Here is a 26,214-nt window from a genome sequence, read left to right as displayed (position 1 = left end):
GTTGACCTTTGGAGACATCATTAATAGAAATAATTTTTATGGCCGTTGAATAAGAAATGTTTCTTTCACAAGAAATGTATAAAATTACAGTACTGTATTAGACTTATGGTACCTAATTTACATATTGTACAGACGATAGTAAACTCAACTTACTCGCCTAAACTCTCCGTAGCGTGGCGTTGGACGGTGGAAAGTATATACATAATTATAATAAAGTTAAAATAAATTAAGTTAATATATAATTATATATATAGTACCTAATTTATATATAATTATATGTATGGTACCTAATTTATATATAATACTGTACAGACGATAGTAAACTCGATTTACCCGCCTAAACTCTTTGTAGCGTGGCGCTGGATGGTGGAAAGTAGTTCGGCTGCTCGTCCGCGATGACGAGTTGGAGATGACGTTTTACGCGTCCCTTTTAGCATCTTTATACGAATATTGTCGCAATTTTTCGCCACGTTATAGGGGGGTCTACTGTACTATAAATTATGGCAGATTAAAGCTTTTGAATTGTAAATAATTTAAAATTTATTTTACAGATATGAATGCTGAAAAATTAAGTAAGTTGCAGGCCCAAGTTCGAATAGGAGGAAAGGTATTATATTTTAGAAAAATTAAATTCAGAAATATTAAAATTTATTTATAGGCTCATTTTCACAGTTTACTGATTAATGTGTAACCATATTTAATTTTGAATATAAATAAAACTTTTTTATATAGTTCTGAACTGTTTAAGCTTTAAATTTTAGTATAGTGGAACATTTATAATAATAAAATTGTGTGTTTGATATCTGTAAATATACAGGGTGATTCAGAACTCATGGGACAAACTTAAAGGAGTGATAGAGCACACAACAAAAAACATTTTTTTTTTTTTTTTTTTTTTTTTTTTTTTTTTTTTTTTTTTTTTTTTTTTTTTTTTTTTTTTTTTTTTTTTTTTTTTTTTTTTTTTTTTTTTTTTTTTTTTTTTTTTTTTTTTTTTTTTTTTTTTTTTTTTTTTTTTTTTTTTTTTTTTTTTTTTTTTTTTTTTTTTTTTTTTTTTTTTTTTTTTTTTTTTTTTTTTTTTTTTTTTTTTTTTTTTTTTTTTTTTTTTTTTTTTTTTTTTTTTTTTTTTTTTTTTTTTTTTTTTTTTTTTTTTTTTTTTTTTTTTTTTTTTTTTTTTTTTTTTTTTTTTTTTTTTTTTTTTTTTTTTTTTTTTTTTTTTTTTTTTTTTTTTTTTTTTTTTTTTTTTTTTTTTTTTTTTTTTTTTTTTTTTTTTTTTTTTTTTTTTTTTTTTTTTTTTTTTTTTTTTTTTTTTTTTTTTTTTTTTTTTTTTTTTTTTTTTTTTTTTTTTTTTTTTTTTTTTTTTTTTTTTTTTTTTTTTTTTTTTTTTTTTTTTTTTTTTTTTTTTTTTTTTTTTTTTTTTTTTTTTTTTTTTTTTTTTTTTTTTTTTTTTTTTTTTTTTTTTTTTTTTTTTTTTTTTTTTTTTTTTTTTTTTTTTTTTTTTTTTTTTTTTTTTTTTTTTTTTTTTTTTTTTTTTTTTTTTTTTTTTTTTTTTTTTTTTTTTTTTTTTTTTTTTTTTTTTTTTTTTTTTTTTTTTTTTTTTTTTTTTTTTTTTTTTTTTTTTTTTTTTTTTTTTTTTTTTTTTTTTTTTTTTTTTTTTTTTTTTTTTTTTTTTTTTTTTTTTTTTTTTTTTTTTTTTTTTTTTTTTTTTTTTTTTTTTTTTTTTTTTTTTTTTTTTTTTTTTTTTTTTTTTTTTTTTTTTTTTTTTTTTTTTTTTTTTTTTTTTTTTTTTTTTTTTTTTTTTTTTTTTTTTTTTTTTTTTTTTTTTTTTTTTTTTTTTTTTTTTTTTTTTTTTTTTTTTTTTTTTTTTTTTTTTTTTTTTTTTTTTTTTTTTTTTTTTTTTTTTTTTTTTTTTTTTTTTTTTTTTTTTTTTTTTTTTTTTTTTTTTTTTTTTTTTTTTTTTTTTTTTTTTTTTTTTTTTTTTTTTTTTTTTTTTTTTTTTTTTTTTTTTTTTTTTTTTTTTTTTTTTTTTTTTTTTTTTTTTTTTTTTTTTTTTTTTTTTTTTTTTTTTTTTTTTTTTTTTTTTTTTTTTTTTTTTTTTTTTTTTTTTTTTTTTTTTTTTTTTTTTTTTTTTTTTTTTTTTTTTTTTTTTTTTTTTTTTTTTTTTTTTTTTTTTTTTTTTTTTTTTTTTTTTTTTTTTTTTTTTTTTTTTTTTTTTTTTTTTTTTTTTTTTTTTTTTTTTTTTTTTTTTTTTTTTTTTTTTTTTTTTTTTTTTTTTTTTTTTTTTTTTTTTTTTTTTTTTTTTTTTTTTTTTTTTTTTTTTTTTTTTTTTTTTTTTTTTTTTTTTTTTTTTTTTTTTTTTTTTTTTTTTTTTTTTTTTTTTTTTTTTTTTTTTTTTTTTTTTTTTTTTTTTTTTTTTTTTTTTTTTTTTTTTTTTTTTTTTTTTTTTTTTTTTTTTTTTTTTTTTTTTTTTTTTTTTTTTTTTTTTTTTTTTTTTTTTTTTTTTTTTTTTTTTTTTTTTTTTTTTTTTTTTTTTTTTTTTTTTTTTTTTTTTTTTTTTTTTTTTTTTTTTTTTTTTTTTTTTTTTTTTTTTTTTTTTTTTTTTTTTTTTTTTTTTTTTTTTTTTTTTTTTTTTTTTTTTTTTTTTTTTTTTTTTTTTTTTTTTTTTTTTTTTTTTTTTTTTTTTTTTTTTTTTTTTTTTTTTTTTTTTTTTTTTTTTTTTTTTTTTTTTTTTTTTTTTTTTTTTTTTTTTTTTTTTTTTTTTTTTTTTTTTTTTTTTTTTTTTTTTTTTTTTTTTTTTTTTTTTTTTTTTTTTTTTTTTTTTTTTTTTTTTTTTTTTTTTTTTTTTTTTTTTTTTTTTTTTTTTTTTTTTTTTTTTTTTTTTTTTTTTTTTTTTTTTTTTTTTTTTTTTTTTTTTTTTNACAGATGGCGATATGATAAAAAAGTGTCTTATCATCGCAAGTGAGATGTGTCCTGAGAAGACAGTGTTTTCAAACAATCAGTCTTAACCACATGATGATACAACAAAGACTCTCGCAAATTGCATCAGACATCGCATTAATCACTTGGAGGTCCGGCCCCCAGTCAATTAACTTAATCCTAATTTGGCCCTTCTTCAAAAAAGGTTGTGCATCCCTGCTTTAATAATAAACAATTGTTAAGTAACTTAGTATCTGCATGCATCCCTTCCCACTTGCTACCTTGTGGTCCCCATCCTGAATCTGTTCGCTCATTCACCTGACTGCTCGCGTGACCTACTTTCTAAGCTAACCGCTGTTGCAGCTTCCAGGTCAATCGCGGGACCCTGTGGTGTCGTCCCTGACGGGGCATCGAAGAGGTGCCGACCCCCCGGTCACAATAGTTTTTAAAAGTTGAGAATGGTTATCTGGCACAATAAAGAACTTTTTCTCCTGAAAAATTTCTTTATTGTGCCAGATAACCATTCTCAACTTTTTCTCCTGAAAAATTTCTTTATTGTGTAGTATGATAAGTCTTTTTATAACGTATCTGGTTGTTGCAACTCTTTCTTCATTGGAATTAATTTCTTTGAGAATCCTAGACCAATCTTATTTAATCAGAGTCCTTTGTTCAGTCTTTTATCATTTTCTTCAGTGTTAATAAAGAGTCCATCTTGCAGTATGTTTTGGTCAGTGTAACCATAGTGTAACAACAATAAAAAACATTAGTGATTAGTGTTTTTTGTTGCTTATGAAGGTTTTTGAGTTCTCATCTTTTTAGTCTCAAACTTTTATCAGTTCATCAATTTTAAATTTTTAAGATTCTAAAAGTTTTATGGTTTGATGATATCTTTATGGTTAATTTCCAAATCCAGCTGTGATGTGATCACTTCATGTATTGCTTGAAAGATGATCAACTTCTAGAGTTTTCAGTATTTTCATGAAATAAAATGGTCAAAGTTTTTTTCACATATCTTTCATTATCGTCTTTTTTCCCTAACTGCAGCCCATGAATTTCATTATCCTTTCAGAATCAAAGACATTAAAAGATTTCCAGAAGTCTCTTGATGTTGGTTCATTTTTACTTTCCCAGCTGTTAAATATAACAGAGAGAAAGTATGGTAATCAGTCAAAAAATGACTTCTCAGATTTTTACAGGTTTGGACTCTCAATCTTGAAATGTCAAGAAATGCAAAAAAAATTTATGGTTTTTTTCCTGTATGTATGGATGTTTGTGTGTTTGGGGAGGGCACAATTTTGTTAACTCTCTCTTTGAAGCTCAATAACTCATGTGCTTTGTGTCAAAAATTTCTGAAATTTTGCAGGCAGGTTGGTTTATTAGGGAGATTGATGTTATTAAATTTTGATGATTAAATTAAATTAAAGGTCAAGGGGGTGGGGGAGATAAATGAGTTCATGTATCTCCAGGAAGGTCAGACTTAAATTAATTAATAACAATTTTACTCATTATTAGTATTTACAATTTTTTTTATAAAATCCATTCCTACCCTCAAAATGAATGTTTTTGCTATTTTATAATAGTTGAAAGTATTAAAAGTTTCTTTTAATAAAATGTCATAACAGATGGCACCACCAAATGTTGCCAGGAAAGTTAAGCAATTCATTGCTGGCTTTCAAATGAGCAAAATAATGTTGCATATAATATGCTGTAAACATTTTGATAACTCTTTGATCATTAAGTGGAACCAGGCTTGATATGATTTGGAGGTAAGAAAAACTACCTTCACTCTTGCATCAAAATCAACCAAAGTTGCTGGAAGATGTCCCAGTGCATTATCAAGAATTAGATCACTGTAAAAGGCAGATTCTGAACTTAGCAATAAATTTTCAATATTGAGAATGAACTGATGCAAAACCAGTTCTCAAAAACTGAACAGGTACATAAGTCTTAAGATTAGACTTCTAAATCACTGGGAAATCATATTTAGATTTATTCTTCAATTCTCTAGGATTAATAGATAAGGGAGTGGCTTCAACTATCAGAAGTGTTTCCATTTATTATTACTGACAGTCAGACTTTTGTGACATTGAATTTGGGAAATGAATTTTGTGTGTGATCAATATTCTCTTTGGCATCTTCTCCCTGAAGAGGACTGTAACATCGACATTGAGGATGGTCTTAGCACAGTAACTGTCTCCCCTCCTCCTCCCATTAATATTTTCATTTTGTCCAGAAAAGAGAGAGCGGCATTTGGATCAGCACTTTTTACTATTCTGCTAATTGCAATGCTGTGCCAACCACGAGGTTAGGACATCATTTGCAAATACAGTAATACCTCGACTTATGCAAACCCAGAGTTACGCAATTTTCAAATCTTGTCGATTCATCTTTTGTTTGAGCGCCATGCAACTCTTGATTACTCACTCCCCCCACACTATTGTTCAGCTTACATGTTCGGATGTGTCGCACGGAATCTACACATAGCTACAATTTATTTTGTGTTATTTATTTCTGTGTTTGTTATATCTATGGAGCCTTGAGAGACTCTATGTGGTGATTTCTTGTAACCGTGAACGAATCAAAAGATGAGATAAGATTAACGAGAACATTTATTAGCTTACATACATCCGACTTGGATTTTACATGTATTGCGAAATTATACCTCGACTTACGCGGTCATCGCTCGGTCCCACCTATCGCATAAGTTCGGGGTATCACTGTAGTGTTAAACAGTATTTTATCCATTAAGCCAGCCATTGCTAGCAGCAAGGTTTTCTTCCTTCACAGCTTCACCAGCAGCATTCTCTTTCAATCAAGAAAATATCAATCTTGCTTTATAGCAAATGATGTTCTGGTAAATCAAGCATCTCTTTATTATTTGGTTATTGCACCATATTTTCACTAACATTTCCATCTCAGATATTAGTCCATGTGATTTACAGATTGTAGGTGAATTAAGTGGCCCAGCATTCTTAACTTCTGATTGAATTTGCTCTTTATCTTTAGTGATGGTTTGCATGATCATCTAAGCGAGTAATGTTTTGATGTTTTCCTCCCCAGATTGTCCCTCATATCATTTTAACTTCATGCTTCAGGTGAAGGATAACAAAATTAAAAGAAGCATAAATAATTGTTCTTACACTATTATGTCTATGACAACCTGTGGCTCTCATTGAAATTAGTAGACTACATCTGCAACTCTTTAGTTGTTTCATAGCTCATCTCTTGCCCTTAGGTATAGTTGTTTACTGTGACACAACTAAGGGCAACATTCTGTGGCCAGTAGTCACTTTGGATTGCCTGAAAAAAGGTCAGGAAGCATAGGTGTAAGGTGTTCCACTATAGAGTAAGATATATTTGTAGGAAATATTAAAATAAGTTTTGTTATGATAACCGTGTAGCCTTATGGTTGTCTCAAGCCCATGAGACAACCTAATACAAGAAACAAGAAGAACGTAACATGTATTAGAAGTGATAAGTTGAATTTTCATTGATAATTAAGCCTACATTGAGGACAAAAGAAAATGGAACTATCTTTCAAACAACCAAAAGAACTTGACTTTAGTGGAAGTAGGATAACTGTAAACAGGTTAAACAAAAGTTTGACTTACACTGAAGCAACTGAATTGAACAAAAAGTCAAGTGAAAGGCAGGCATCTATTTTTTTGGTGTTTGGCTGGTGAAGAAGCTTTATATTTGTATATGATTTTATTTTCACTAGTGAAGAGGAAAAATTATTTTGGAAAATGTAAAGGCAAAATTCAATTAGTATTCTGACCCAATCAAAAATATCTCATAAGAAATATACTTTAATTGATCATTTCTGTTACTAGTTTCTGTGTATTTTTTTAAAGTCTAAAATTTTGGCACATTTTTTTCAGTAACTTACATCACACAAGGAATTCTTATTGATATAGGCTTTATTATTAGATGTGGATATGCATTTTGGGTCATAGTGACACCTCTTCAGTCCCTATTTTTTATACAAATCTTATCAAAAGAAATAATACAGTCGAGTCTGCATAAGTCAACACCCCAAACAGAGGTGGAAATTTGTTGAGTTATTCAATATGATGACTAAAACAAAGTTAAAAAAAAACCACAAAACTACAATTAGGAAAATACAGTGCTTTATACAATACATACAATGTATCTCTCTGGCCATTCATTACTGGCACTAAAGTTGGTTTCTATTCCAAGTACCTCAGTGATTTCCATTGCTTTTTGTTTCAGAATCGGCCCTGAAACAGGAAGATGTAATTAAAGAAACAAAAAAAATTAAGGCAGTTAATCTAAAAATTGTGTAACTAATAAATTTTATATAATGATTCTTCATATTTCTTATGACTAATTTGTTCAATCATTATTTTCTGCAATTATAAAAAAAATTAGTTAATCAAAATTAATTGTCCATAAATATTTTTGGACATTTGATTTTGTAGTTGAAGCAGTTAATATGAAAATGACTACAAATTTTTTATTGCATTTAAAAACATATATTTTATTATATAATTTGCCATATTAGTATAAAAATCAATTTTGTATTATTATTGTTTGAATTTTAACTAAAATTTAGTCGAGCGAGTTTATATAAATTGTATTTATATTAAAGATCAATAATTAGAAAAAATTTTAATTCTATTAGTATAAATATACTATAGACTTTGAGAAAAGCTGCTGTTTTGATTTTATTTCTTTCATATGTAAGCAAATTAAATTAATTAAACAAATAAATTAGCTAAATTGAGTGTTAATGTTAAAGCAGACAAATATTTTTATTACATATCATATAGTGTAAAATATTTTAGTACAGAATTTTAACATTTTTTATTATAATTTATTGTTTTAAATATATATGTAATAATGTAAATATGTTACTGGTTTTATTTGAATAATAAATGAAGTATACGATGCCATAACATTGTAAATGCTATTTTCTTTAAATACGTTTATTGAAGAATTGAATTCTAAACTCAATGTTTTCTGCTGCAAAAAATTTTGGCACTGTAAAGTGGCTGTATTTTGAAGTTGAATTTATGTGAAGCCATAACATCTAAAGGATCAAAGAGCGAGTCATGTCTTTTTTTATCATTTTATTGTAAAATTGAAATGAATTCATTCACTAGAAAAAGTGTTTTTTACCTCTCTTGAAAATTTGTGTTTTGGCATTTACAACATTATGATATTGCAGATTCAAATGTCTTTAAATAGTAACTGCATTTTGTTTTTAAAGCTTGAAATAATATCTACCCTGAAGTAGTAGATGCAACTACTATTAGAGATTTCTGAAAACATGGGGAAACAATGTTAAAATTAATAAATACAGTAGACCCCTATAACGCGTTCCTTGTTCCTCGTTATACAAATTTTGCGTTGTAGGAATCCTTAAATACACAAGCCAATCGCAGCCCGACAGGTGTGAAGTTTAGGGACTACGGCTGTTTGAAAGGTTTTCTTCCATAAAATTAATCGATTCTAGACTAATTCGACTTAATATTTCCAAAACATGTATAATTTTTTGGGAATGATCCGTATAAACTATGCTATAAACAAAAAATTGTAGGATTACTTACCAAGTGTGCACAGTTCAACGTCGCCATTGCTTAAGTTTGTTTTCGTCGCGGAGCAGCGCACCAAACGGTGGCCGCGATTTCTGATGTTATTTTTCTGCGAAAAATTTGTTGAACTTTGGAGACATCATTAATAGAAATAATTTTTATGGCCGTTGAATAAGAAATGTTTCTTTCACAAGAAATGTATAAAATTACAGTACTGTATTAGACTTATGGTACCTAATTTACATATTGTACAGACGATAGTAAACTCAACTTACTCGCCTAAACTCTCCGTAGCGTGGCGTTGGACGGTGGAAAGTATATACATAATTATAATAAAGTTAAAATAAATTAAGTTAATATATAATTATATATATAGTACCTAATTTATATATAATTATATGTATGGTACCTAATTTATATATAATACTGTACAGACGATAGTAAACTCGATTTACCCGCCTAAACTCTTTGTAGCGTGGCGCTGGATGGTGGAAAGTAGTTCGGCTGCTCGTCCGCGATGACGAGTTGGAGATGACGTTTTACGCGTCCCTTTTAGCATCTTTATACGAATATTGTCGCAATTTTTCGCCACGTTATAGGGGGGTCTACTGTACTATAAATTATGGCAGATTAAAGCTTTTGAATTGTAAATAATTTAAAATTTATTTTACAGATATGAATGCTGAAAAATTAAGTAAGTTGCAGGCCCAAGTTCGAATAGGAGGAAAGGTATTATATTTTAGAAAAATTAAATTCAGAAATATTAAAATTTATTTATAGGCTCATTTTCACAGTTTACTGATTAATGTGTAACCATATTTAATTTTGAATATAAATAAAACTTTTTTATATAGTTCTGAACTGTTTAAGCTTTAAATTTTAGTATAGTGGAACATTTATAATAATAAAATTGTGTGTTTGATATCTGTAAATATACAGGGTGATTCAGAACTCATGGGACAAACTTAAAGGAGTGATAGAGCACACAACAAAAAACATTTTTTTTTTTTTTTTTTTTTTTTTTTTTNATCATTCAAATGGTAGGCTACTTCTTCAGCTCGTTTAGATTCCAAAGCACGAAGCAAAATAAACTTGGTCAAGTGGTCTTGGTAGACCATGATAAATTTAAACTTTCCATCAGGTTGAGTCTGAAAATCAATGAGATCCACTTGGCACCTACTGTTCATTTCAGAATGTAAAATTGGCTTAGAAACTAAACCTCTTTTTTTTTTTTTTTTTTTTTTTTGAAGGAAAATAGAGGATGGAGAAAATCAGTTAGTCATTGTTCTGGTATTCAAATCATGTTTCCGACAATTCTGCAAACTCATTTTACGATTCGTATTCATAAATAAAAAAAACAGTCAACTGACTTTTAATCCGCCCTGTATTTTTTTTTTTTTTTTTGTATAGGAAAGTATGAGTGCAAGTTACACATTGAGACACAAACACAGGAAATAACACATGAAAGGAAACATAAATTGTTTACTTACAGCATTGTTAAGATGCATCATAATTTACAAGCTTAAATGTAATGATACTTATAAGCATTAATTTAGATCAAACTGTCATTATATTTACATTTGGTAATTTTGAAACTAAGTTGTTTTTAAATATACTTGAATTTTGAATTTATAACTATATTATAATAAAATATAATTGTTCTCAAAATTTAATTTTGAAACAAACTTCAAAAAAAAATCTTTTTTCATTACTGGTATTTTTTGATTCTTTGTCATTTTGAAATTTTAAAATCTTTCTTTCTAGATAAATGTAAATTGATCTTATTTTATAATAGAGGCAAATAGTTTGTTAATTTGATTTTCTTCTTATTGTTTACTAATTTACATAGTTAATAAACTTAACATAAATTTTTTTATATTTAAAAAATAGATTTAAATATATTTTCATGCGAGATAGATTTAAATACATTTTAATCAGTCTCCCGTGACATACAAGTAAGAAATTTTTTTTAGTTTCATAAATAATTATTTATTGTAGAAAATGCCTTAGAAGCTAGAAAAGGATATAAGTACTCAAACATTTTCCATACTGGTTCTGTCAGATAGCTTTGCTTTAAAAAATAAATGTTTTTGATCACTTTCAAATATCTTTGTCGGGTTAATATACTGTTTTCATAAGAATTATGGAAGGTTATTTTGATGTTATAAAATATTTTATTGTGTCATATTTTGTTATGTGTGTGACACACACAACAAAATATTTGTTTTAAATTTTGATATCGTCACATGGTGCATAAAATGGTGCCTTTTTTTTTTTTTTAGTTTAGTTTAGTTTAAACTGCTCAAATAACATTCAATTTATGGGAACAGAATATTAACCTGATGAAGATCTCTGAAAGTGATTGAAAACATTTGTTTTTTACAGTAAAGCTATCTGCTGGAACCATCTATGAAGATTTATTGCAGCTTATTTTAATAGTATTTTTATAGTTGTATCATAGTATTGCAGAAATTTACTTCTCAAATATTAAAATATTCAAATTAACTTTCTGGATCTTTCATCTTTTTGATTAGTAGATGTTTTGATAAAATATAGTGTTTAAGATATATAAATTTACAAATAAACTTAAATAATGAAAACAACTTCAATTTCTTATTAGTCTAACTTAAAATTATTTTAAAATATCACGAATATACACACACAAATTTTTGCTTTTGTTTTCTTTTCCGTTGTTCACCATTGACAGTCCAAAAAAAAAGAATTCTCAAACATGGAGGCAACTTTTTCTTAGATGCTCTGCCTCCGCAACAGAATGCAAATGGAATTTTTTTTTTGTGTACATTCACAATATTTTTATATATTTTTAAAAAATTAAATACTGTCAACCAAGTTCTAAAATTTTTACTTTATGTATTATTATTATTTATTAAAATTTGAATTTAATGTATGCAATTTGTTTAATTTTACATGTAAATTATTATAGTTAGATGACAAAGTAAACTTAAGCCAAATGTAGCATGAATTACAATTAATTTAGTAATTTTGAGTCTCAGATATTAACCCTTCGGTGAACGTGCTTGCGGCAAATTGCTGCAAAATAAAGTCTTTTGTTTGACATTGTACTTAATTATTGCAGAAGTATGTCATAGTATTCTAGCTTCATATTACATGTTACAGCTTGTTTGTGAAATCGGTTCAGTAAAGTCTAGTAATAACTAACCGTTTAGTTATTACTGGACTTTGAATCAAGTTGTACCTCATTTGCATTGTAACTGCTGCTGCTATATGCACTCTGTCATGTAAGTAAAATATCAGTACTGTATACTTTTATATTTATTTTTTAATAAAGTAGGTCAGTATTTGCAAGTTTATTGAATAAATATATTAAATTAGCAATGTTGTAAGTTTCTATAAATTTTTAAATTTATATTAGTCTATAAGTGTTCTATCGGCTTTCACGAAATCTGTATTGTCTTGATGTCTTTGAACCAGGAAGAGTTGGAAGGAGTTTTAGAACAAGTATTGAGAGAATTAATCGAAGAGCCAGAAGAAATTGACTATCACAGTGAAGGTGAGACAGAAGAGGAAATTACAGTCGACCCCCCCCCATAACATGGTAGATACATTCCGTTCTTTATGAAATTGATGTTCTAAGAGTCCTTGAATACATGAGCCAATCACAGCCTGACACTTATGCAGTTTATGGACTACAGCTGTTTGAAAGGTTTCTTCCATAAAATTAATCGATTCTAGACTAATTTGGCTCAACATTTCCAAAATACATATAATTTTTTGGGAATAATCCATATAAACTATGCTATAAACAAAAAATTGTAGGATTACTTACCGAGTGTGCACCATTCGACTATGCCATTGCTTAAGCTTGTTTTCATCGTAGAGCTTGTCAGCGAATTGCGTTCGCGTGCTTCCTGATAAATTATTTTTTTTGCGAAAAATTCGCTGAACTTTAGAGACATCATTAATATAAATATAATTTTTATGGACGTTAAATAATAAATGATTTTTAGTAGGTCCGCTGCTCGTTTAAACTCAACAGTTTGTACAATATCTGCTATTGGTCTAGATTCAACCAATCCTGTCACGACACGAGTCGGCGATGATGTTTTACCAAATTATACGAGTTTTTTAGCATGTTTGTACGCATATGGTCACAATTTTTCGCTGTGATATAGGAATCCAAACTATAGGAACCTGTGTTATAGGGAGGTCGACTGTATAGAAGAAAATTCTCATGACAGTGATTCCGAACAATTGGAGAATGAAATAGATAATGTTGTCGTCGAAGAAAATAGTGAACATGGGCAGACAGAAAAAGACAATTATCAATTTTATATCGGAAAAGATAAGGAAAGTTTATGGATAAGTAAATCTCTATATTCAGGTAGCAAAAAATATTATGAAAATATTGTCGGGACCAAAACCTACCACCAAAAGTACAAATAAAGAAATATATGCATTTCACTTGTTTATTACTGATCAAATGATTGAAGGAATCATAACAAATACTAACAGATATATTCAGAAAAAAAGGTGGCTGAAGTCAAGTATGCAAGAGATAGAGACTGCAGAGATACAACCAAAACAGAAATAAAAGTGTTTTTTGGAGCATTGTATTTAATTAGTATTAAAAAGGGGGGTGTCACACTAATTGCTGTGAGCTCTGGTCTTCCGATGGTACAGGAATGATCCTTTTACAGAGCCTTTTCAGTTAAAATCATTTTTGGTTTTTGCTTCATGCACTTAGATTTGACAACTTAGAAACCAGGGATGGACGAAAAATAACTGATAAGTTTGCACCAATTCGAGACTTTCATCAAGAGTTTGTCAACAATTGTATAGGTGGTTTCAATGTGAGTGAGTTTGTGACAATTGACGAGATGCTTCATACTTTTAGAGGACTCTGCGGATTTGTACAATACATTCCTAATAAGCCTGTGAAATACAGCATAAAAATATATGCTCTATGTGATGCTAAAACCTTTTATACTCTTAATTTTGAGATTTATTGTGGAAAGCATATACAAGAGCCTTATGAGAGATCGAACAAGGTCGATGATATAGTAAAAAGTATAGTCGTGCTGATAGAGAAAACAAAAAGAAATGTTACTACAGTAGCTATCCTTTGGCCGTAGATTTATTGAATAAAGGGCTTACCTTTTTAGGAACAGTGAAGAAAAACAAACAAGAAATACCTCCAGAATTTATTCCAAACAAAACCAGACAAATAAATTCATATCTATTTGGTTTGATGATTATTGTATTGCTTCAATAGGTCCAAAGAAAAATAAAGCTGTAATCTTTCTTTCAACCATGCATGACACTTCTGAAGTTGATCAGGAAACTAACAAGGCTGTGATAAATTTGGACTACAATGCTATTAAAGGTGGTGTAGACACTGTAGATCAGATGTGTTTATCCTATACCACATCTTGAATTACAAGATGGCCACTAGCTCTCTTTTATCATCATCTCAACATTGCTGGAATAAATTCTAATATTATATTTAAATTTAATAATCCTGATAACAAAGACAGAAGACGACATTTTATTAAAAAAAAAAAAAAACTTGCCCTAAGTCTAATGGAAGGACATTTGAAAGAACTATGATGCTGACACTTCCTAAAGACATTTGCGCATTTTTGGAAAATTATAAGGGAAACAAAGAGCTGTCCAAAGGAGTAGCAAACGTGGAATTTGTTTTATTTGTGGTAAACACTAAAACAATAGGACAAAATTGATTTGTAGGAATGCAGTAGAAATGTTTGTAAAAAGTGTAGTAATATAGTGAATATATGTGCCATGTGTGAAGGTGAACTTCAAATGGAAGTAGAGTGTCTACTTTTTATTATGTAAATATTTCATAACCAATTTGTTCAATAAAATGTCATAAAATTAATTTTCTGGTATATCTGATTCATATTTTCAAAACAATAATTAATTATTGACTTAAATCAAGTAATATTACATATGCAGTGTAATTGCCGCAATGCGCCCTCTCGTGAGCTGAAACTCCTCTCTGTTCACCAAAGGGTTAATGAATCATTTCTTGTACACTTTAAATATATAGAAATTTACATGATCAAATATATCTGAATAAGAATTTGTAAAACATTTTCTCTTTAAAATTTCTCATTTAAATATTTTATAACTATTTAAATGAAATGATTCAAAAAATTTTCTAAAGGCATTTTTAATGATACTAAAATAGGAAGAAAGAAAATATTTTACTGTTTTCATAGTTATACAGTATTAATATTTTTTCTTTTACTAATCATTTTGAATAGTTTTTCTTAACTGTTATTACTTACATGATTTACTTTTCTATTATAAACAACTGTATAATAATTTGTATAAAAGAGATTTGTTAATTGTTTAAATATTCAAAAATTTTTATTACCGTTGTAAGTATAATTAGTACATTTATATGCAGTGTATTCATTTCTGAAATATTTAAATAATAAATTTTATGAATTTTCATTAATTATACTAATGGATGTAACTAATTAATTTGTGTGTTCTTAGGGTACAGCACGTAGAAAGAAGAAAGTGGTTCATAGAACAGCAACAACTGATGATAAAAAACTTCAAAGTTCCTTAAAAAAGCTTACAGTAAATAATATCCCTGGCATTGAAGAGGTATAAATTAATGTAAAAAATATTAATTTTCATAATACAATATCATGAATTTTTAAGTAATTATTATTATTACTGGTGTCAAGTGCTAAGCCAGACTAAATTCAAGTCATAGCTATCCAAACAAGGGTAACATTAAGTTGTGTTACTTGTGTGTGTGTATCAATGTCTAGAAACTTCCTAATAATGTGACATGTTCAATGTTGCAGCTTTCTGTAGTTCCATGTTTATGTTTTACCAGTAGAAGAGAGGACAACAGATACAATAAATACCTTATCCATCCTTCACACCTGTCATATTTTTTGAGCAAGTGGAGTGTACTTGTTGATTTTTTTCGGTGTGAGCAATTTTTATGTTATGATTGTTTGGAATAGAGATATCTATTATCTATTATATAAGTGATATTACTGTATTTGTCAATGAGAGTGATGTCAAGTATATTGTGAATTGTTTTATCTGTGATTATGGCTCTGTCATAGTATATTTTGTGTGTCGTTTTCTAATACTGCCTGTGGAGTATATTTGTAGTATGGCACCTGATTGTTTAATAATCTGTGCTTCTGTGCAATCTCTTGGTATATTATATTTGCTACTTGATTATGCCCATGTAAATAGTCTGTTTGTGCTAAGAGCTTGCAACCAGAAGTGATATGTTGTATAGTTTCTGGTAGAATGTGGCATTTTCTGCAAGAGTCATTTTTGAGTGATGTATCCTTCAGGATGTGTTTTCTATAGTTTTTAGTGCTTATTACCTGTTCTTGAATAGCAACCATAAACCCCCTCAGTCTCTCCAAACAGGCATCCCCTAATCAGCCAGTAGTCTTGAGTTACGTTGTAGGCATGCCTGCCATGAAGTGCCTTTTGGGTCAACAACTGCTTTATTATTATTGCATATGTGGTAAATAAATGCATTAAAGTTTTTTTTTTTTGCATGAATAATTTTGCTTGGATATAAGAACTAAAAAGTAAAAAAAATTGTTTTCACAATATTATTGTTATTATGCAACCAAAAATAAAAGCATGGGACACTTATGGTAAGCCATAGAAAGTGTAACAGAACATTTCTGAATATCAGTGCCTGTGTTTTTATTTTTTACTTTTTAGTTTTATATATGTAACACTGAATTATCAAAATTCTTCTTGGTTTAGAATTTAATTGAGAAGTGGGTGAAAATTGAGCTACAAGATTTTATCTAGACAGTATGACTGAAAGGGGGCAAGGCCTTGCTGCTTTTGCATGATGTAAAAGGCACTTACAATTTAAACATATTGTCATAAAAATTAGCACACCAAGGAGTTGTATTGCTGCAAAACTTGGTGTGCAGATAAGTCTCAAACAGATATGGAAGTGATTAGAGTTACAGCATGATGGCTCATTGCTTTACAGTGGGCATTAAAGTGCATTTCCCTTGGCCTATAAAAAAAAAGTGCACAAAAGCATCCTGTCTGTAGTTTATCTGTTGCAGAGGGACACTGTATCACTTAAGATGCCTTTATGTCACAATTGAAGATGATGTGACATCCAGCTTTCTCTCATCAGATTGAGAAAAGCTGGATGGTTATCTCAATGAATAGCCCACTACCTAGACTGTTCTGACAACACTGTGAGGAGGGTGTTTGGACCAGCGGATGAGAGCTTGTACAGCTGGTCTTCTGACAAGCACAAAGCCAACCATATCATTGTCTGCAATCCAGACACAGATGGTGCCGTGAGTGCGGGCCCATGTCTGTCCGTGCCATTTTAAGGTGCCTGAGTGAGGAACATTTGGTATTGCAGCAGCCATTATGTGTGCTTCCATTGACAGTCACCCACTGCTGTCTCTGTTGATGGGATTGGATTGCAACAGAATGGAAACGGGTTTTCTACAGCAATGGATTCAGATTCAGTTTCAGCACTGTTTGTGTCTGGAGGTCCCATGGTGAACACTTCAATCCTGCTATTCTTTAGAGTGGCACATCAACCCTACAGCTGGTATGATGGTCTGGGTGCCATTACATATGATAGCTAGTCACCTCTAGTAGTGATCAAAGGAACCATGACAGCCCAGCAATATGTTATCAACATCCTGCAGTCACATGTGTTGCTTCTCATGGCATGACTCCCAAGAACCATTTTCCAACAAGACAATGCTTGGTCACACACTGCAAGGGAGTCACAGAACTGTCTCTGCTACATTGCCACATTTCCCTAGCCTCCCTGTTTCTCTGATTTGTTGCTGATCCAACATGTCTGGGATGCCAAATTGGACAGATTAGGTTTGGCTGAACTAGAGGACTGCTTAGAGCAAGTGTGGACTGAGATGCTGCAGGACACCATATGTACCTGTACACCTCCATGCCCATCTGTATCACATTGTGTATTCACACTAGAGGTGACCCAACAGGGTACTTGACCCTCCTTTCATTTGTAGTTTTTCCTGCAATAAATGATCGTTTTGCTTTCATTTTGTAATCACTTATATCACCATTGCGCTCACACATGTACTATTTTGTTCAATTCCAACAACTTCTTGGTGTACTAATTTTTATGGCAGTAAGTGTATTAAGGTAGATATGGCATCATCTGTTATCAGATTTTATTTATAATTTTAATTGTTTGCAAACTTTAAAAAAATATATTGTCATCAGGAATACATACATATGCAAAGTTTCAACTAGGTTGGAAATTGAAAAATGGATTTAAATATCTTCATCTGTTTCTTAATTGTTTTATTAATTTTTTTTTTAAACTATGATAAAATAATAATGAAAGTTTGTATTATAATTCTAGGTTAATATGATTAAAGATGATGGTACAGTTATCCATTTCAATAATCCTAAAGTTCAGGCTTCTTTGGCTGCCAATACTTTCGCAATTACTGGACATGCTGAAACTAAACGTAAATTCTTTTGAAAATTCTAGTTTTAGTTTATTGTGATTTTATTGATTTATATTAGAATAAATCTTTTATTTAAGTGCTTTACATTCTTGCACAAATTTTTTCATGACTAGTATAAAATAAAAGCTTTAGTTTAGACATTAAAATATCAAATATAATTTTAAAAAAATTAAATAATTTTGTTGAATTTTATGAAAAGAAACTTATTTTCTGATTTTCAAAAAGAAAACAATCTGGTTAAAAAAAATTTTAATTGTAAAATTATTTTTTTAAATCAATGTTGAGGGAAAGATATACAATTTTTTTTAAAATAAATAAATAAAATTTGGGCATTTTAATTTCCACTTACAATTTGAATTTGAGGCATGAACCTATTAATATCCGTTTTGACATGCATAACTCTTGCATTTATTGTGTTTTTATTGAAATATTTCTTTATTTTCTGTTATAAGAATTGTTCTATCTTATTTTCCATTTTATAACGTATGCTAAAACATTCTCTTCAGTTTTGCCATTACTATTTGTGACAATACATGTCATGAAATCTATTGAGATTCTTGTAAAAACTTGATTTATATTGAAATAATCAGTTTTATTTTAAATTTGATTTTTTTTTTACACATTTTAAAATTTATATGAATGTAGCCATTAAATTTTTTAAGAAAACATTTAATGGCTAGGTTCAATAGCTATTATAATTATTATTATTTTTTGTTATTGTTTTTGAGAGGGTTTTGAGATGAAGTTGATAATCATTGTATTTCTTGTATGATTACAATACAACAGTTTCATATATCATTATAAAATAATAAAACGTCTTTTATTATAAAAACTGTTCATCATTTTAGACTATAATAATTTCTTTTATCTGAATTAAAATTTCTTTTTAATCTAGCAAATATTTTGAAATTAAATAAATTTTCTACACTTCACTGAAATAGTATTATAAGAAGTAAAACGATAGCAATGAAAAGCATGTTGATATATGAAGTTTGTGAGAATTTTCATAATAGTTTAAATGTTTGTCTCATTTTTTGAATGAATTTGAATTATGTTACTTCAATTTGTAAGCTAAATGTTATTACTTATTCTGAAATATTTGACATGATAAAGATCAGATAAGATGACAATTGCAATTCTTCAAAACTTCAATGATAGGAATTTCATATGTAGTGATATCTCACAGATGCTGTGCTATTATAATTCTTTCAGATTGAATTACAAGAAAAGAATAAAGCATTTCATGTAACTACTATAACTTTTCAGTTTAGTCGAACATTTAAATAAATATCTAGCATTTCGTTGGAAAAATATGAATAATATAATTTTAAATTTATTTTAATTGAATTAAAATATATAATTGAAACTTTTTATATTTCCAGAAATAACAGAGATGTTACCATCTATTTTGAATCAGTTAGGAGCTGATAGCTTAACTCATTTGAAAAGATTAGCCACAGTTCAGACAGCTGCAGGTTAGTTGAATAATATATATACTGTTTATAGTATACAGTTATGACTATAATAATGAAAGGAAATACAAAAATAAAATATCCTGTATTTCCTGTATAAATATGTTTTTCTTTTATCTATAGTATCATATTTTTCTATATATATATAGAAAATAATAATTTAAAATAAAACTTTTTAATTATAATTTATTGATGTTAAGATTATTACTAGATTACTTTAATTATATTGATATTTATTACTTTTATTAATATGCAAGTGAAACATAAGTTTTATTTTAAATTTTTATAGTTTTGATATCTCTAAATTTTATGTAATAAATTATTAAGAATCTATATTTATGCAATAAGAGGTTAAAAATATACAGTAGAGTGTCATTTATCTGAATCAGTTGGGGACTGGGGTTGTTCGGATAACCAATTATGTACGAAAAAGTATATTAACCTATCTCATGTTGAGATTTTTCTCCATTGCATGTCGCTTTGCATTTAATTTTCTATTATTTTAAATATCTCAAAGTAGAGATAATCTTTATTATTAATGAAAATTACAGTAGGATTGATATTTTTTTATTTTTTAATCATTAGTGTAATAAAGTTAGAGTAATGTTTTTCACAAATGTGTTTTAATAAATTTACTTAGGTGGTGCAGGAGAATCATCTCATGGTTTACTTGATGATGATGATGAAGATGTGCCAGGTAAGAATTTAAAATTTTATTGCTAAATTTGAGAAAATTAATAGAACTCAAAAATATTGGAAATAACATAAATCACAATATTATTTATAAAGATTTTAGTTTTTAAATAAGAGTTAATAATTAATTTTACCATTATAATTCATAGCTGAAATATTTTCCATAAATATAGATGCTATGCTTATGTTATCTTTCTGTTTAATCAGAAACAACTAGCCATCAGCACAATTATAACTGACTTTTATAAATTAAGTTAAGAATACATTTTATGAAAATTATCAGACCATCCTCAATACAGTTGTGCGTGTGTTAATAAAATGTAGTCCAGAAATAACCAAAGGGTACTTCTAAAGTACCTGCCAATGTGACTACATGTGTGATGATCACAGTATTCAAATTTATTTCTTATCAGTGTAATATTTGAAATCTCAAGTCTTGAATACTTTTGAGTATTTGCCCATCTGTAGTATTAATTAAAAATTAAGCTATTTAAAATATTCTGAATAGTTAATATAAATAATGGCATTTTACAAAATATGTTGAATTTCCATTTAAATCTTCAAATTATTCTCTTTTGCCTTGTATTTGTTTGCTTAAGATGTTGGAAATATTTTTATAACTTTGGAAAATTACTTGAATTTAAATTCAATTTTTTATTTTAATTACTCATACATTAAATTAAAATTGTATGTTATTCATTAAATGCTGAAATTGTAATTTTATTTTTATTTTCAGATCTTGTAGAAAACTTTGATGAGCCATCAAAGACGGAAGGAGTTTAAGAACAAAATTCACTGATGCAATTTTTAATCCTTTTTGAGTGGGCTATGTGTAAATCTATATGTTAAATAAAAGATTGGGGAGAAAAAAACAAATGTATTGCAGACATTGTAAACTTTTTTGTATTCAAGTAAACTATCATTTTGTCTGTGACACATTATTTACATAGATTATTATGAAATTATATACAGTATACATAAAATAAAAGTTTGATTTTTTCCCCCCAAAATTTGGATGTATTGTTAAATATTTTCATAGTAATTAATATTTATTCACAGTAACAGTTAATTAAATTTGAAACACTTTCAAAATATTTTTGCTATTATCAATAAATTGCCTTTGATTAAACTTTTATATGTATAATTATTCTATTTTAAAAAGTAATTTATTCTACCGAAAAGAAATAACTTTTCTTCTTAGTTTGCTTTTGAGCGATGTTTCTGATTAATTTTAAAAAATCTGATTAGGATTTAATGATTAATGAATCCAATTAATTAAATTAATGTTATTGTTTAGTATATATTTTTATATTACAGAATTATTTTGAATGATTCTTACAAGGAGACCCTACGACTTTGGGGAAACAGATTTTGATGATCTTTGGTGTAGAGGTAGTACACTCGCATGGTGTACTACCTCTACACCAAAGATCATCAAAATCCGTTTCCCCAAAGCCATAGGGCCTCTCAAAAATCAGTTTCAAAAGAATATAAATTGAAATAGTAATAGTGGTAATAAAATTAATTCTTTATAATCTTTGAAAAAAAAAAAAGTAAAATCAAAAATGACTACATCCTAAAAGATTAAATTTTGCTTTCTTAAAACAGAATTAAAACAAAAAATAAACCTTTTATGAATTTTTTCAAGTTAAGATTATGACAAACAGCAGGTTTGTGCACAGGATTTTTAAAAAGGTGGTGTTTAAAAACTTTTTCATAATTTATTTTTTAGTATAGGTCAAGAACAGTGATCTCAAACCTTAATCAGTATATGAGTTACTTTTGAAGTTAAAATTATCTGTTGAGCTACTCATTACAAAACAGAATGCTTTTTTTTTAAATATTTTTTAAGGAAAGGATGACAACAATGGAACTTCATGCCTAAATTCAAAAATAACTTCCTAAAACAATTTTGCTTATTGATTATTGCAAAACAACTAAAAATTTTTAATTTATTTATTTGTAAAGAAAAGACACTGTGGCCATTAGGCCTTTTTCAAACGTCTACAGACAACAAAAACAAGAAAAAAGTCAACAAATATTAAGCCAAAAGTCAATTAACAAAGCCACGACAAAACTAACTTTCTAACATTATTTTTAAAAACTGTAACTCAATATTTCCATAGATTTGTTACTCAGGGTGTTTCAGTGCATTATCATTTGGAATATTGGTGATGATTTTCTCACCATGAGCTTGACCACAGGGGATAGAGTAACCACAAGTCCTTCAGGTATTTTGGATCAAAGCAGTACAATACTTTTTATTGTATTTTCAAGGTAACAAGTATCCTTATTATTTTTAATGAATCTGGCTCACCAGTAAAACTTGTTTTATATATATAAGCTATGGATTCTGTCAATTTTATCAATTAGATAATATTCTGACACTGAATCCCTAAAATGTAGGTTATGGATGGCTCAAATAAAACAACTTTGTTCCACTTGCAGTTTGTTAACTGTGTAATTGGATGCAGTACCCCAAACAGTTATTCTGTATCTTATTTTTGCTTCAGCACATGTATAACTTCTTCAAATGAGTAATACTCAAAAATGCTTGAAATTTTTTGTTATTCCAGTGAACCTGGTAAGAAACAAGGCAATACTATCTATCTGCCCGTTCCAGTGGAGATCATCATCCATAACTATTTCCAGTTACTTTATCTTACTTAGGCCAAGACTCCACTAGTGTAAAAACGGACATAAAAACCTTCACCTAAAAACTTTTAATCACGTGACCTGTTTGTGTCAGGATTGGGGTGGTGGTCCGGCTAGTGAAGTTTTTACGGCAATGGTACTATCGAAGTTATAAAGACAATGATTATATTCTACGGGTTTTTTCTGTACTATAATTACAAGTGTAGTAAAAATAATATCTTTACTTTCACATATTAACTTTTATTATCGTATTATTGATTAAGATAATATACAGCACTTATAAGCTTAGCTTTTTTTTATTATCTACTCCTCTAAATTGGAGGATTTTCCTTTGGCCGTCCATATTGTGTTTTGGGCATCCATTATTAGAATCGGGATACTTCTTGTCGTAGATACACGAATACTTTCAGATGTTTTTGATAAATCTTTCCAGAGCTATTCTAGAGTAGCCACGAGGGAATGTACACAAAAGCTCATTTTCTGCTATTTTTGCACCGTGTCACAATGACCTAGATTTCACCGACTTCCGATTGGTGGGTGGTACCATTTTACGGCCGTATTTGCGTCAAAAGTTGAACACTGCTCAACTCGCTTTTATGCTTGTTTTATGACCTGCTCAGGCGTAAAATATCATGGCCACGTGATTAAAAGCTTTTATGGCAAGGGGTTTTACACTAGTGGAGTCTTGGCCTAACTATGCTGATTTTATCCTCACTTATTTGAATTTGCAGGTGCTCCAGATTAATGATTTTATTTCTATTAGCAAAGCAAAGAAATTTTGTCTTGCTGCTATTTTTAACTTATTCATTTCAATGTCATTATTTTATTTAAGCTGGCCAATTCTTTCAAAATGGCTAAAATTATATATATTAAGTAAAATTTAAAAAAAAAACAGTTTATTATATATGAAATTTGAACTAATATTGGATATTTCTCTGCCAAAATGAAAGGTCATAGATTCTGAACTAGAAACAGTGCCTTTTAGTGACAAATCACATTGAAAATCTAATCAACTCCATTTCCGATAAAGAACCATTGTGAAAATTTTCAATGCTACATTGAGATAATTTTTCATTATCAATTTTCAAAAAGAGAGTCAAAACAAACTGCAAAAGTAATTCAATCTTATTAAAATTTTAAAAAAAAAAGTTCAAACTGTACTCACAAATGTGCAAGCAATTAAAAACGTGATTTTTTTTTTCCATTGTATGTCTTGTTGGCTTCTTTTTCTAGCTTCTCTTTCAAAACAAGGGAAATGTTTGACTTCTCCTTGGCTCAAATTATTCTCCCAGAATTTGTTATAAAATGATTTTACATTAGAGATCATTTCTCCTAAATTTTTATTTTTTTCCCTGAAGCTGAGTTTTTCTGTAAGGCAAAATCCTGCAACCAATTAGTCTCCAAGTTCCTTAAAAAAACAACTAATGTCGGTAGCAATTTGTTAAAACAATGGAGATCTCTTCATAATCTTTTGAAAAGCATGAGACCTCACTCAGTTAATTATTTCAACAAGAAGTTTCATTATCTAAATGCATTTCTTTGCCACTAGTGTGATTTTTTAATGGAATAATTTTTATAAGATCTTTTATAGTTGTTGAATATCATTCTAACTGATGTATCACATTAGTAGGTTCATCAAATTGGAATGAGAAATAACATTTCCAAATGGTAATAAATATCATTAGACAATAGAGGTTGCGGCCGACGTTTTCAATACAAAAATGTGTATGTTGGACGTTCAGCGCCACTTTCCTATAAGCCTAGAAGTTTGACAATGGTGTTTGGATAGTCAGTGGAATCATGCTCGATGTGTCAAACACCATTGCCAAACTTCTAGGCCTTTAGGAAAGCGGTGCTAAACGTCCGACGTACACGTTTTTGCGTTGAAAACGTTGGCCGCAACCTCTCCATTACTTCAATTCTTCTTGTAACAGTATTGGCCGAAAGTTATAGGGATTTAATTGCATATATGTCTGACTTGTTTTTGAAATTAGCAAATAATACATCTGCTACTTCTAAAAACGCTGCTTTTATCATTTCACAGTCTTCATAAGTTTTTTTCTTTTTAACAATGATCTGGGAAACACAATACAATGCAATAGTGGCAGCCTTGTTTTTTATCAATCTTTTTTAAAAACTGGATGTTAATGACATAAGTAATAGAAAATGCAAACACACAACATATGTTTTGGAGATTTACTAAGGATTAGTTTTGTTTTAAGGCCTATATGAATTAATATGAAAATTCAAACATTTTGAGCTATATTTTTTCTTCTTTGTATAATAATTTAAAATTAAGCTATTTGCTAAATTGGAAAACCTCTTAGGTATCGCCTTGTTTCAATTTTTTGAGCTTCTGCACTACAGGCACCTCTTTTAGTAAACTCGTTATGAGTTTGGCTAGGCCTTCAATGTGGTGGTGAGAGACGGACCATTCCCCAAATTTGATCTAGTATCCCAGGATGGTAGGCTGATGCCTTAACTGTCTTAGGTACCAGCTGGCAATGTTTCAATTATTGAATGGAACATCACTTACGTTGTGCTGAATATAATTTTGATAATACAATTGATAATTCTCAATGATTATTTTTCTAATTTATACTTTTAACTAGGATAGGTGACAGCAACATGACACTTGGGTGACCTGCTGTTATGGGTTGCCTCTCGGGAGGATTTTTATGGGGCTCTGGCTGTTATTTAAGTGTTACTAACATGAAGAAAACCCAGAAAACTTCACTTGGCTGGGTGCAATCTCCTGACCAGACACCAGTGTTCGGTGGTTTTATCCACGGGCACTGGTGTGCTGAGTGAATATTGCTTTTCTCAAATTTGGATATTAACTAGATCACTAAGTATTCAAATATTCGAGAACAGTCACCTTATCTACTTATATGTATACCAAGTGACCATAAAGTTGTCCTAGTCATACTTGCCAACCTTTACAATGGGGAAATAGCTGGGACATTGGTAGAGAAATGCTGACAGCATAAAAAGCAAAAAAATTCTTTATTAACATTGATATTGGACAATGCTTATATTAAATACACAGAGATATCATAGCATTAAATTTTGTTTATTAAAGGTATCTTATAAAACTATTGCTATAAACACTGTCAGAAGTATGGCAATAGCTTTATACTCTGACCTTTTTTAAATTGTGATGTTAAATATTCTTTGGGCACATCATAAATCTAGGTATACATTCATGATGTGTTCCATCTTAACATGTCATGAATCTTCATATTGCATGATGAGTGCCTCCTGTTGTGTGTCTTTGTGCATTGTTTTGTTAATTTTTTTGTAACAGTACAATTTACTCATGACAGTTGCTATCAGTCAGTCAGTTTATTGACTTTTACTGCAATTATTAAGGACTCATTTTTCTCGTTATTTATTTCCTATCTGTCTTTTTCTTACTATACTGAACAT

The 26,214-nt window shown here is 27.9% G+C and overlaps 1 protein-coding gene across 1 annotated transcript; it reads left to right on the top strand.

Annotated features, from left to right (window-relative positions):
- The first annotated feature begins 9,099 nt into the window (after nucleotides 1–9,099).
- Nucleotides 9,100–21,140, top strand: LOC111623512 (transcription factor BTF3 homolog 4-like). The gene is made up of 6 exons (XM_023366112.1): nucleotides 9,100–9,200; nucleotides 14,976–15,089; nucleotides 17,857–17,965; nucleotides 19,348–19,440; nucleotides 20,078–20,134; nucleotides 20,867–21,140. Exons 1-6 carry the CDS (start codon nucleotides 9,147–9,149, stop codon nucleotides 20,911–20,913), a joined length of 474 nt encoding a protein of 157 aa, XP_023221880.1. The 5' UTR covers nucleotides 9,100–9,146; the 3' UTR covers nucleotides 20,914–21,140.
- The last annotated feature ends 5,074 nt before the right edge of the window (nucleotides 21,141–26,214 follow it).

This window comes from Centruroides sculpturatus, unplaced genomic scaffold (assembly GCF_000671375.1).
Source record: "Centruroides sculpturatus isolate CEXI.00-Female unplaced genomic scaffold, Cexi_2.0 scaffold278, whole genome shotgun sequence".
NCBI classification, from domain to species: domain Eukaryota; kingdom Metazoa; phylum Arthropoda; class Arachnida; order Scorpiones; family Buthidae; genus Centruroides; species Centruroides sculpturatus.
The sequence above is the reverse complement of the archived record's forward strand: the minus strand, read 5'-3'. Positions and strand labels throughout refer to the sequence as shown.

What these genes read in the sequence shown, in the direction of transcription:
- LOC111623512 (XM_023366112.1), top strand. Translation starts at nt 9,147, where the DNA reads ATGAATGCTGAAAAATTAAGTAAGTTGCAGGCCCAAGTTCGAATAGGA. An exon ending in CACAGTTCAGACAGCTGCAG is followed by an intron (nt 19,441 to 20,077) that starts GTTAGTTGAATA and finishes AAATTTACTTAG; the next exon opens with GTGGTGCAGGAGAATCATCT. An exon ending in TGATGATGAAGATGTGCCAG is followed by an intron (nt 20,135 to 20,866) that starts GTAAGAATTTAA and finishes TTTTATTTTCAG; the next exon opens with ATCTTGTAGAAAACTTTGAT.